The sequence below is a fragment of the Perognathus longimembris genome, chromosome 23, assembly GCF_023159225.1.
Source record: "Perognathus longimembris pacificus isolate PPM17 chromosome 23, ASM2315922v1, whole genome shotgun sequence".
In the NCBI taxonomy this organism is placed as follows: Eukaryota; Metazoa; Chordata; class Mammalia; order Rodentia; family Heteromyidae; genus Perognathus; species Perognathus longimembris.
The window spans coordinates 27,786,051-27,799,779 of record NC_063183.1 but is presented as its reverse complement, the minus strand read 5'-3'; the positions used below and the strand labels follow the sequence as shown (position 1 = coordinate 27,799,779).

The window sequence follows — 13,729 nt, the reverse complement described above, 5'->3', positions numbered from 1 at the left end:
GCCCTGTGGTGGTGGTGGTGGTGGTGGTGGTTGGTGGTGGTTGGTGGCGGTGGTGGTTGGTGGTGGTTGGTGGCGGTGGTACGCGTCGCCTCTGAGGGTCTCGGAAAATCTTGAGCTCACGCCAGAAGCTCTACACTCTGGAACCTTCTTCTCCCTTCTGGTGAAAATAATGGGCAGCCTAGGACCAGAAGCCTTCCGGGGAGGAAAGGCTGGCACGCCGGTCCTCTATAGCAGGTAGTTATTTCGGATGTTATGATGGTTCTGACACTTAGGCCACACGTTGCTGGGGTGCTTCCCTGGAATGTTAGATTTTTTTTTCAGTAACATAGCCCACCATAAATATATATTCAAAAAATTAAAGGGACATCCTAAATTACGCATCCATCCATCAGCTGAGGCTCCTTGATTCAGTACCGCAACGAATTAGAAAGCTACATTTTATTGCCCTTAGAGAGCCGATTAAGGTAACGAATTAAAGACTGCTTTTTAAAATATAGCAATATTGTTTCACACAAAATCATTAGCGGCTTTCGAAGTAAGAGAAAAAAGTAAAATTGAAATAAATAGGAGGTGGGGGGTAGGGTGGGAAGGGTGAACCCATGCTTTTCACACAGGAAGTAATTCCCATGTAAACGTCCAGTTCTGTCTGCTTGGAACTACAAATGTTTCATAGTTATTGTATAGATGTTTTAAAAATATTTTTGCTCCTAGTTATTGTGGCAGTATAGATTAGTGTACACACATACTGATTTTTGTTGATATGTGTAAGTGAGTGAGTGACTCAGTCCTGGGGCTTGAATTTAGGGCCTGGGTGCTACCTGTGACCTTTTCTTTCTTTCTCTCTCCCTGTTCCTCTCCCCCTCCCCCCCTCTGTCTCTCTCTCTGTGTGCCTGTCTCTGTCTGTTTGTCTGTCTCTCTCTCTCCCTGGGCTAGCACTCTACCACTTTTGCCACAGCTCCACTGATGGCCTTTTAAAAAATTATTATTTAGTTAATTGGAGATAAGAATCTTAGAAGACTTTCCTGCCCCTGCTAGCTTCCAGCTGCAATCCTCAGATCTCAGCCTCCAGAGTAACTAGTATCACAGGACCCTGTAGTACTACTATTATGAGCTACAACTGGCCTTGAATTAGAGATCCTTCTCCATCAGACTCCCAAATGCGGAGATTACAGGTGTACACTTCCAAGCCCATTACACTCTTGATTGAGATTTTTTTTTTTTTTGCCAGTCCTGGGTCTTGAAATCAGGGTCTGGGTACTGTCCCTGAGCTGCTTTTTGCTCAAGGTTAGCACTCTACCATTTGATCCACAGCGCCACTTCAGGCTTTTTCTGTTAATGTGGTACTGAGGAACTGAACTGAACCCAGGGCTTCATGCATACTGGGCAAGCACTCTACCACTAAGCCACATCCCAAGGCATTGATTATGATTTTTTTTATTGTGATTATTTTGATGATTTTAGTTTAAGCTCTACATTTAATGTACCAGTGCTGCATGATTTATTATTGTTACACATTCAGAATGTATCAAAAATGGCACTATTTTAAACAATTGTAATTTAATGTTATTGTTAGTTTAATTTTTTTCTTAGGATAAAGCTTCAAAAGAGGATTCCCACCCTTAGGAAAAATAAGCTCCAAAAAGGAATAATTTCCCCTTTATTCTTAGGAAAACTCCAAAAGAGGAATATTTTTTAGGAAAAAAGCTCCAAAAGAGGAATTTTCTCTAAAAGTCTGAATATTTTTAGTAATCACTTGACATCTTCTTGGTCATAGTGCTCTTAAGTTGTATTTAAAACAATTGTACTGTCTCACCTGTAACAAATATTTTCTCTCATAGCCCTTTTGTTCCAACATTTCACTATGAGAAATTTCAAATATATATAAAACTGAAAGAATAGTGGACACATGTATGCCCACACTCAGCTTTTATTGTATGTATGTGTATATTGAACACACGAAGCAGATACTATGACACATCACCTCTAAATATAGCTGTGTGTACTTTCTAAAATTAAGTGTAGTCTATGTAATCATCACATGATCATTGCAATGAACAGCTCCCTGATATCATTTAATACATAGTGTATATTAAAAATTCATCTTCAAACATAAAATTGTAGAATTGGAAGCGCCCTTTACAACACGGCTTGAGTGTCCCAGAGCCTTTTAAATGCCACATAGAAGTGCTGATTGAAAGATTCTGAGGTCCAGCTTAGGATTAGTCCTTGCAACGTGTGTGTGTGTGTGTGTGTGTGTGTGTGTGTGTGTGTAGGGATACTGGGGTTTAAACTCAAGGCCTTTTGTTCAGCAGGCAGGTGTTCTATCACTGGAGCCACACAGCCAGAGCTCATAACTTTAAAACAAAGCAAAACCTTCATTTTCTAGATATAAGGCTGGCTTAGTACTGTTGATCCAGCAAAATAATAGCACTCATCCCTCTCAAAAGTTAGGATAGTAAATTACATAATCTACTATAACAGCTTACGGTCTTCAAAAGAGCAAATAGAATCCCACGGTCTTTAGGAGGCTTGCTGGCTCCTAGTTTTGCTTTATATTCAAGATAAAAAAAAATCTGAAATTATTGACCATGGGCATAATGATCACATCTATATAACTGCATGGTGACTTACATTAAATTTATTGTATGATTTGCTGCTTTTCAGTGTAATATCTTTCTCCTACAATGGGGAAATAGTTATTCAAGTAAGCCGAAATACTAGGAAAATGGTAGCTAAATTTTGACCATAGTTTTTCTTTGGTTATACCCAAATTTATTTAGCCCAGTCTGAATTAAAGGAGCAATTTAACGGTCTTTACAGTGCTTCACGTGTGTATACCGTTATTAATGAATACTTGCTGATTAATAAACACACTAATGAGTTAATCTTATATGTTTCTGTATATCAAAATATCCACCTGTTCATAAAAGTCCATTTTAATATTCCTTCACATACCTTATACTGAGTACTTTGTGCAGGTAAGACACTTTTTTATTTTTCTTGGCACCAGTTTTATTCGATGGTAAATTATTTTATGGAGTGCTTTGGTATGACACAGTGCCCTAGTTAAAAGTAGATCTTTTGAGCCAGATTCCAGTGTCTCACACCTGTAATCCCATCTGGTCAGGAGGCTGAGGTCTGAGGATCCTGCTTGGAAGCCAGCCTGGGCAGTAACGTCTGTGAGACTCTTAACTCCAATTAAGCACCAAAATAAAATAAAATAAAAAAGCCAGAAGTGGAGCTGATGGTAGAGCACTAGTCTTGATCAGAAAAGCTCAGGTCCAGCACCCAGGCCCTGAGTTCAAGCCTCAGGACCAGCACATACATATGCATGCGTGCGTGTGCGCACACACACACAGACAGATTTTTTTTTTTTGGCCAGTCCTGGGCCTTGGGCCCAGATCTTTTGTTTTTAAGAAATATTTTTAACAACAGCATTATTAAGGTAACGAGTTTTATTGAGGTATTAAGTTGAATATACTTGACCAATCTAATTTTGTTATATAAGTACACCTGTGAGACTATCACCATACCAAGATAGTGAACACATTTATCACTGCAGAAATTTCTTTTTTTGGGGGGGGCCAGTCCTGGGACTTGGACTCAGGGCCTGAGCACTGTCCCTGGCTTCCTTTTGCTCAAGGCTAGCACTCTGCCACTTGAGCCACAGCGCCACTTCTGGCCGTTTTCTGTATATGTGGTACTGGGGAATCGAACCCAGGGCCTCATGTATACGAGGCAAGCTCTTTTGCCACTAGGCCATATCCCCAGCCCACAGAAATTTCTTTTTGTGTGTGTGTGTGTGTGTGTGTGCAGTGCTGGGGCTTTGAACTTGGGGCTTTGCACTTGCTAGGCAGGCCCTGTACCTCTTGAGTCACATCTCTTAGCACCAGAAGTTTCTTCATAAAATACTTGCAGAGGGTCTTTGGTCATTTATCTCCACCCCCTTCATTTCCCCCAGGAAGCCACTAATCTATTTTTTTGTTCCTATGCCTTAATTTCCAGTTTCAACCCCTCCACCTTTTTATTTTTATTTTTGTTTTTTGGTTCTGGGACTGGGGCTTGAACTTGGGGCGTAGGTGCTGTTCCTGAGTCATTTTGCTCAAGGCTCTACTACTCGATGCACAGCCCCACTTCTGGCTTTTAAAAAAAAAATTGTGGCGGGCTGGGAATATGGCCTAGTGGCAAGAGTGCTTGCCTTGTATACATGAGGCTCTGGGTTCAATTCCCCAGCACCACATATATAGAAAAGGCCAGAAGTGGTGCTGTGGCTCAAGTGGCAGAGGACTAGCCTTGAGCAAAAAGAAGCCAGGGTGGCTGGGAATATAGCCTAGTGGCAAGAGTGCTTGCCTCCCATACATGAAGCCCTGGGTTCAATTCCCCAGCACCACATATACAGAAAACGGCCAGAAGGGGCGCTGTGGCTCAAGTGGCAGAGTGCTAGCCTTGAGCAAAAAGAAGCCAGGGACAGTGCTCAGGCCTTGAGTCCAAGGCCCAGGACTGGAAAAAAACCAAAACCAAAACCAAACAAAAAAAATTGTGGTTAATTAGATAAGATGGACTTTTGGCTGGCTTTGAACTATGATCCTTAGATCTCAGCTTCTTGAGTAGCTAGGATTACATGCATGAGGCACCAGTGCCTGGCTCAACACTTAAGAGTATTGGAATCAAACATGTATACTCTCATTTGTCTGCCTTCTCTTTCTCAGTATAATTGGTGATTTGTGAGATTGTTGCACGTACAAATTGGTCCTTTTTTTTTTTTTTTTTTTTTGGCCAGTCCTGGGGCTTGGACTCAGGGCCTGAGCTTCTTTTTGCTCAAGGCTAGCACTCTGCCACTTGAGCCACAGTGCCACTTCTGGCCGTTTTCTGTATATGTGGTGCTGGGGAATTGAACCCAGGGCTTCATGTATATGAGGCAAGCACTCTTGCCAGTAGGCTATACCCCAGCACCCAATTGGTCCTTTTTATGGCTTAAGTAATCTATTATATTGATATGATTCCAATTTATCTGCTTGCTGTTGAATATTTGTTTTCTTTCCATTTATGTCTCAGAGTCAGGTTTTTGTGTGGTCAGATTTCCTATCTTGTGGGTAACCTGATAAACTCTGGTGTCCACAAGGTTATTGATGCTGCTGCATAATTCTTTGCCCTTTGAGTGGGAGTGGAAGTTGTGTCTTGCTTCTAACTAATACAGTATGAAACAGTTGATATCTTTGATATGGTGTATACATGATTTACATTACATATAACTATTAAGCCCCTCTAGCTAGGAGAGAGGGGCTTTTCTGGCTTTGAGGAAAGCAAGTGCCCAGGTTTCAGAGGACCATGTGGCAGGAATCTGAGGGCTGTGTCTGGCCAAAAGCCAACAGACAACTGTGGTCTTAGTCTGACAACCCATGAGAGCTAACTTCTGCTAAAAGCCAGCTGCCATTGGATTATGAATCCTTCCCCATTTGAGTCTCAGATAAGATTTTGTGTTTCTCTAGAGGACCCATTTCAGCTGACTCTGAAAGTCAAAGAAATTGTGGTATAATAGCTGTGTGTTTGTGGCTCAGTGGCAAAGTGCTTACCTAGTAACTGCGTCCTTCTGGGTTGGATCCTCAGTACCAAAAAAAGAAAAGACCAAAAAATACAGTTAAAAAAAAATCTAACTCGGGGCTGGGAATATAGCCTAGTGGTAGAGTATTTGCCTCGCATACATGAAGCCCTGGGTTCGATTCCTCAGCACCACATATATAGAAAACGGCCAGAAGTGGCGCTGTGGCTCAAGTGGCAGAGTGCTAGCCTTGAGCAAAAAAGAAGCCAGGGACAGTGCTCAGGCCCTGAGTTCAAGCCCCAGGACTGGCAAAAAAAAAAAAAAATCAAACTCTAAACAGTAACTATATTTGCTTGATGCCACTAAGTGTATGGTAATATTGTTGCATAGTAGTTGATCCAAACATAGATAAATTCTTAGTATTGATGGTTGGATCATAGGTAGTTATATGTCTAAAGTTTTAAGAATGCAAATTGTTTTCCTAAGTGGCTTTATTATTTTTCACACCCATCATATGTGTATAGAATACTAGTTGCCCCATATTCTCACCAATACTTAGTGTACTTAGTCTTTTCCAGCTACTCTAGCAGGAGTGTTGATACAATTAAGGGAAACAAAGAAGGCAAAATACAGAGATTACCAGTAGTCTAGAAGTCATGATAGTGTGATGCCCATGGAGCTTGAAGTGGATAGGGAAGAAATGGGTTGCCAGAGCCAAGAGCTCAGCAGGGACCCGAACCATAGAGGTTAGGGCCTTCCAGTAGCCGCCATCGAGGGGTACTTTAACCTCTCAGTTCTATTACTGTCATGTCGTGCCAGTGCCAGTTCTTCTATTGCCCAAATGCATGCAGAAGCTGTAGGATAAAGGCATCCAGTGCAGTCCATAAAGCTTTGTCAGCTAGTAGGAGCATAGTGAAAGGTGGAGGAGTGCAGAAGTCAAACGGGCATCCAGTAGTAAAACAAAATTGCCTTCTTAAGTTCAGCTGTAGCATATCTCATACACTTTATTAGGGAAAGGAATCAAATTTGTGACTAGTGTGTGATTTTTAAGTCAGAGGCTTCACTCTAGGGGGTTCCACATTTCAGGTCCAGCCACTCACCCCAACAAGCAAAGGGGAGATGAATGAGTCGTGGTGAAGGGCAGACAAGGATTTTTAATGTGGTATGACCGTTCCATGGAAAGGCAGAGTAAGCATTTCAGCTTAGCTTTCAGTTATGACATGCAGCTTAAGAGAGGAAAGATTTAGGTTTAAATAAGGGATAAGAGGTATGTATAATCATTAAACGGTCAGTCACAAGTGTTCCCCAATTTATCCCAGGTTGCCTTGGGATAGTAAGACACATTGTGGACCAGGTGCTGTGGCTCATCCCTGTAACCCCAGTCGCATAGGAGTGCCCTACCACCCACTCCATCCCTGTCTTAGTAATGTCTTCTTAAAAGTGACAATGTTTGCTCAACCCCATGAGGAGTGTTGGGGACCAAAAAGAGATAGTGATGCATTGTGGAGAGTGCTTTCTTAGTATGACTCTTGGCACAAGGAAGGTAGGATAAATACTGGTAGATCTGAGGAGGTGTCTAGGGAGGTTCCGATTCTCGTGTGTTTTATTATAGCAATGGAGTAATGAAAGCGTGTTGGCCCAAACTTCCTTAATTGGAAAGCCCTAGGATTTTTCTATTGCTAGCTGGCTTCATTTGCATTTAATCTTAGTATTCTGGGCTACAAAGTGCAGAGTTGAACATTTTAGTTCGCGTTTTGCTCTCAGTGACCAATGTGCTCCTAGACACACGGTTCACCTCCCAGCCCTTCCTTCCGGCTCACGCCTGCTCATTACCGAGCGCGGGCTGGGCCCTGTCCTGGGTACTGGGGGCCCTCCGCCCTTGGGACCTGTTTTGAGATCCAGAGGTGGCAGTGGTGTGTGTGGGGGTGAGGCAGACAATGTGCAGCGTATTGTTTGAAAATACGATCGGAACTTTGGTCGCGAGGTGTGGGCCCGGTGAAGCTCTGGAGACAGGGCGCCTAGGTGACTCGAAATCGAGGAGTTGAGCTGGATGCCGAGGGTCAGCCTCGATGTCCTCCTCCTCTCCACTGTTGATCGTGTGCCCTGAGGCCCGCATTCTGGATGAGCACAGCCATCTATCAAGTGCTGCATCTGTGGGGATGGGGGGGGGGGGGTGGAGAGGGAGGAGGGGGAGAGACCGCTGACAGCGAGGCGGGCGGCCGGCGGGAGTCTGAGCTCGCCGGGGCGGGGCCGGGCCCGGGGGCGGAGCCGAGCGAGCGGCCGGCCGGCCGGGGGAGCACCTCCACCGAGCCACCGCAGTTCCGCAGAGCCCCGGGCCGGGTCCTCCGGAAGGAAGCTCGGGCCCTGTCCATCTCGTGACTGCCCGGGAGCCGGGAGCTGGCTGGGCTTCACCCACCTGAAGCTGCGGGAAAGCCGAGGAGCCCGCCGACCATGGCCTCGGAGGGCCCGGGCACGCGCGCCCGGGCGCTGGCGCAGCCCAGGTGGGGAGAAGGCGCCACGTCGTGGCCTCTCGGGGCTGGCCCGGCCCGGCCCGGCCGGGCGAGGGCAGCGCGGCCTGGGGCCCGGCCCGGGCCTGCGTTGTCCCGGGGGAGGCGGACCGGACCCCGGGGGTGCCTCCGTGGGCCCGGGGCTTGGTCTCACTGGAAAGACGCCCCCGACCCTCCCCGCCGCGCTCCCACCTGCCGGGCTCCCCCCCTACACCGCCCGCCCGGCGCTGCCTCGCCCTCCGCCCGCCCGCCGGGGGACACCGCTTCCGAGCCCGTGGTTAGGGGGAAACCCAGCGCTCCCTCCCTCGCTCTCCCTCGCTCTCCGGCTACCTCTTGTTCAAAAACAAAACGAAGCCAGGAATCCCAGAACTGCCATCGAAGGGATTCCCGCGTCGCCAGTCCCTAAGCCACCGAGGAGCTCCCGGTTCAGCGGCGCCCACGGGAGAACATTTGTTCCGATTTTTATCAGGCAGAGGCCGCGTTGACGTCTCACTTGCTGCATTAGCCAAGGGGCTTTCTGAAGTGGGGTCCTCTCCTGCTTGGCTGTTAACTGCCCCCCCCGCCCCCCCCAGGTTTTTTCTTTTTTCTTTTTTTCCTCTAAAGTCTTCCTACTTCCTGGTTGATTGCAGTTTTATGTCAGCTGACAATATTATACTTCAGCATAATTTGAAAGGAGTGCTTAATCCAGCAAAAGGATGAAATTTAGTTGTCAGGAATGTTTTGTTCTGTTTTTTAAATAGAGGCCAGCATGGCATTGGACTACTACTTAATGTCTTGGGTGTTGTAACATTTTCTGGAGGTGCTTGCACTGTACTGTGTTGCCCTGATGGGTTTGAATGAGTTAGGACACGGAGAAAACCCTGCTTCAAAAGAGTCTCGTGAGGAATTTGTCACCTGAAAGTAAATGCAGCCCCTATTTTGGTGGTGTTGCAGGAAATATATTTATGTATAAATTAGAAATATGTTCTTTATATTATGCACACACATACTATACACATATATGTTATTGATTTGCACGCATGCATACACACGTTTGTTTTTTGCTGGCAGTACTGGGGATTGAACTCACGCCCTTTGGTCAGAACAAGAATTGTACCGTTTGAGCCATGTCCCAGTCTTTTTGCTTTTTAGTTTTCAGATAGGATCTTGTGCTTTTGACTAGGCCAGCCTTGGACCAGGATCCTTCTCTCTTATCCTGAGTCGATTGGCGTATAGGCATGTATCACCATGCCTCATTTAAATGATTTTATATGATCATTTTATATGATTTTAATATAAAGATTAGTGCCTACAGTTACTCTGCAGGAGGGATGATGAACAAAAGTACATACACTAAAAGTGAAGCAATGTTTAGCCAATTTCCTCAGTGTGCTTTGTCTTTCATGATTCTTTTTTTTTTTTTTTTGGCCAGTCCTGGGCCTTGGACTCAGGGCCTGAGCACTGTCCCTGGCTTCTTCCTGCTCAAGGCTAGCACTCTGCCACAGCCACAGCGCCGCTTCTGGCCGTTTTCTGTATATGTGGTGCTGGGGAATCGAACCCAGGGCCTCATGTATCCGAGGCAGGCACTCTTGCCACTAGGCCATATCCCCAGCCCTCATGATTCTTATTGTATTTAGTCATGTGTCAAATTCTTTTTTTTTTTTTTTGCCAGTCCTGGGGGTTGGACTCTCAGCACCTTTTGCTCAAGGCTAGCACTCTACCACTTGAGCCACAGCACCACTTCCAGCCTTTTCAAGATGTAGTACTGAGGAATGGAACCCATGGCTTCATACATGTTAGGCAAGCACTCTACCACTAAGCCACATTCCCAGGTCCCCCCGCCCCCAACTTTTTTCTTGGTTTAAGAATGTGGCCTTAACACTGGAAGTCTTTATTTTGTCCAAAACAGCACAGAGAAACATCCCCAATAGTACATAAACCTCTAAATATATAAAATACAGACTATCCCAACAAATTCTTAATGTTGGTATTTGTTCTGTGCTAGCTACAGAAGACTTCATAATAAGCTCCCCTATCTTCTTGTTTACTAAATAGGTGTGCACTGCAGTTATTAGCTTCCAGCTATGTTTTGTTTTCAGGAATCTGTGTAAGAGTAGTCTTGGTGCGTGTATGTGTGCATGCTAGTACTAGTGCTTAAAATTGGCCTTACACTCTTGCTTGGCTTTTTTGCTCAAAGCTGATTCTCTGCCACTTGAGCCACACCTCACTTAGGGCATTCTGCTGGCTAATTGGTGATAAGAGTCTTTGAGAATGTTCTGCTCCAGTTGGTTTTGGACGGGGATCCTCAGCTCTCAGTTTCCTGAGTAGCTAGGATTACACAGGCTCCTGGCTTGCAGGAGTGTTTTGAGGGCACATATTGATTTTAAGAGGGATGGTTTTTGCTAAATCTAAACAGAATAATCTATGAATCTACTTGACTGGTAGATATAATTCTCTGGGACCTTGAGTAGAGCCTGTCTCTCTGTCAGAAACTCTAGCTCTCTCCTCGAGATGCCCTTTCAACTTCATAGGCTGTGAGCAGTGGCATTAGTTAACCATGTTATACATTTTGTACTGCATGTGTGTGTGTGTGTATGTGTACATGCGTGCACTGTCCTATGGCTTGAACCAAGGGCCTGGGTGCTATCCCTAAAATTGTTGTGCTTTAGGCTAGCCCTCTACCACCTGAGCCACAGCTTCATTTTCAGCTTTTTTTGGAGAATAGAGTCTCATGGACTTTCCTCCTGGGCTAGACCTCAGACTTCTGAGTAGCTAGGATTACAGCTGTGAGCCACCAATGCTTGACAGTTTTGTTTTGTTTTGTTTTCCTATGAGAGTCAAATAGAAAAAAAAAAGCACGGTATGTTCTTGCTGTATTCAACACATGCTTGCTCACTAGAAGTGTTAAGACAGGTTCTAGCTTTCCTTGCATCTTTATCAGCAATGTTTTTCTCTCCTGTTTTTTTTGCCAGTCCTGGGGCTTGAACTCAGGGCCTGAGCACTGTCCCTGGCTTCTTTTTTTGCTCAAGGCTAGCACTCTACCACTTGAGCCACAGCACCACTCCTGGCTTTTTTCTATATATGTGGTGCTGAGGAACTGAACCCAGGGCTTCATGTATACGAGGCGAGCACTGTACTACTAGGCCATATTCCCAGCCCTTTTCTCTCCTTCTTTTAAGGATTAAGTTTTAAATTGTTGGATTCTTACTTGATTTTCATATCCCCTATAATTCACCCATTTGAAGTTTTCAATTAAATGGTTTTTAGTCTTACAGAGTTTTGCAACCATCACTGCAATCAAATTTTGAGCATTTTCTAACCTCAGAAAACTCCCAGCACCACTTAAATTATTACCCTGGGTCATCCCACACCCCACAGCGCCCAAGCCTTAAGCATCTATCAATTATTTCTTGTCATAATAGATTTGGGCACTCCAGATATTCAAATAAATGAAATCATAAAATACTGTTGTTTTTTTTTTTTGTGGTAGTCCTGGGACTTGAACTTGTGTTTGGGTATTGTGTCTGAGATTCTTTTGCTCAAGGCTAATACATTCTGTCACTTGAGCCACAGTTCCACTTCTGGCTTTTTCTGAGTAGTTCATTGGAAATAAGAGTCTAACTGGGCTGGCTTCCAGCTGTAGTCTTCAGATCTCAGCCTCCTGAGTATCTAGGATTACAGGCATGAGCCACCAGCACCTGGCAATACAGGTTGTTGTTGTTTTTTTTTGTGTGTGTGTGTGGGAATGTTGTTTAGTGGGACTTTTCACTTAGCATGACTTCAAGATGTATCAGTATTGCAATATGTATTGGTATGCTATTCCTTTTTATAGTCTATATTCTGTTGTATATATAGAGTATATATTTTGTCCACCCATTTATCAGTTGTCTTTTAGATTGCTTCCACATTATTCTTAGGAAGAATGCTGCCATATGTGTTACTGTATGAACACTTGAAGAAGAGTTCTACCACCTCAGCTATCTGAATAACCCAAATGCATTTTAATATAAAAGATTGGGAATATTTAAATGCATATTCAGTAAAGCTTGAATTCATAGTTTCTTAGCTGTTACCTATGATTCTACCCTCTGCTGCTTGCTCCTACTTTCCTTCCTAGAAGTTTATCCATTTGGTTTACAATTCCGAATCATTTCCTTACTTAACAAAAAAAGACATGGTATTTTAAATAAGTGAAAGAATTGTATATCTTACTTTTTCACTTAAATTTCTGGCTTATTCCTAAAGATATATTTCACCATTTTTGTTTGTTTGTTTATTTTTCTGCTGGTACTGGGGCTTGTATTCGACCTGGGTAATGTTTTTTAGCTCTTTCACTCAAGACTGGTACTTGATCTACACCTTTTTTTGGGGCTTTTTTGGTGGTTAGTTGGAGATAAGAGTCTCACTGACTTTTTAGGCTTTGAGTTGTCACCCCCAGACCTTGGCCTTCTGCATAGCTAGGATTAAAGGCATGAGCCACTGGTACCTGACACATGTCACTGTTTTGGGGTGTTTGATTATAGGATTATTTTGTAGCTTGAATATTATTAGTACATTTATTTTATTTTATTTGTTTATTTTTTTTTTTTGCCAGTCCTGGGCCTTCAAGTCAGGGCTTGAGCACTGTCCATGGCTTCCTTTTGCTCAATTATAGCACTCTGCCACTTGAGCCACAGCACCACTTCTGGCCGTTTTCTATATATATGTGGTGCTGGGGGATCGAACCCAGGGCTTTGTGTATACAAGGCAAGCACTCTTGCCACTAGGCCATATCCCCGGCCCTGTTATTATTTTTATTTTTTTTTGGGGGGGGGCAATCCTGGGACTTGGACTCAGGGCCTGAGCACTGTCCCTGGCTTCCTTTTGCTCAAGGCTAGCACTCTGCCACTTGAGCCACAGCGCCACTTCTGGCCGTTTTCTGTACATGCTGTACATGTGGTGCTGGGGAATCGAACCTAGGGCCTCATGTATACGAGGCAAGCTCTCTTGCCACTAGGCCATATCCCCAGCCCCTGTTATTTTTTAAGAAAGGCTATACTTCAGTTCTCTCTCTTTGGCTTTCTCTGTCTAACTGCCTCTTTCTCTTTCTGTCTGTCTCAATCCAAGAGTTACTTGAAGAAGTACTTGAGAAGTTTTCAGGCAAGTTTGAACCTTTCCATGATTTGTTCTAGCTAATTATTTCCAGTTTGGTTGCATTGGGGTCAGAGTGTTGTTTACAAGAGTGTTGTTACAGAATGTTGTTGCAGAGTATTGTTTATTTTGTAGATTTTACTAATTACTGTGGCTAATTCTGTATGAGTATTTGTGAATGTCCATGTGCTGTTAAATTACGTATTACCAAGATATAGTGTCTGACATTTTTATATAGCCATAAAATCTACTTTATCCATTGTGTGTGTGTGTGTGCATGGTGCATGTGTGTCTGTTTGCATGCACCAGTACTGGGGCTTGAACTCAGGGCTTCAAACTCTCAGTTGGCCTTTTCAGGTCAGGGAAGATGCTCTACTGCTTAAGCTACAGCTCCACTTCTGGCTTTTTGGTAGTTGATTGGAAGTAAGAATTGTCGGGGTCTCTAGCCCCCCCCCCCCCCCCACCTGCAGGAGAGATGGGGAAACACACCCTGACCAGGCGAGCCAAGAAGAGGAAAGGGTCAATGGACCGCCCACACCCAGCCCTCCCTTACCGGAGGACAAACAGAAGGCCT

At 44.3% G+C, this 13,729-nt stretch overlaps 1 protein-coding gene across 4 annotated transcripts in view; it reads left to right on the top strand.

Moving 5' to 3' along the window:
• Galk2 (galactokinase 2) overlaps positions 1-13,729 on the top strand; it is an 85,377-nt gene that overhangs the window by 670 nt on the left and 70,978 nt on the right. Inside the window, exon 1 of one of the 4 annotated variants that reach the window (XM_048332805.1) lies at positions 91-234. The exons of 1 other annotated variant lie outside the window; for it this stretch is intronic. In XM_048332805.1, the coding sequence (XP_048188762.1) occupies positions 170-234 (65 nt within the window). In that variant the 5' untranslated portion in view covers positions 91-169. Of the gene's footprint in view, positions 1-90; positions 235-7,853; positions 8,041-13,729 lie in introns of those variants that run through there. 2 more of the 4 variants (XM_048332807.1, XM_048332806.1) reach the window with 2 other exon arrangements.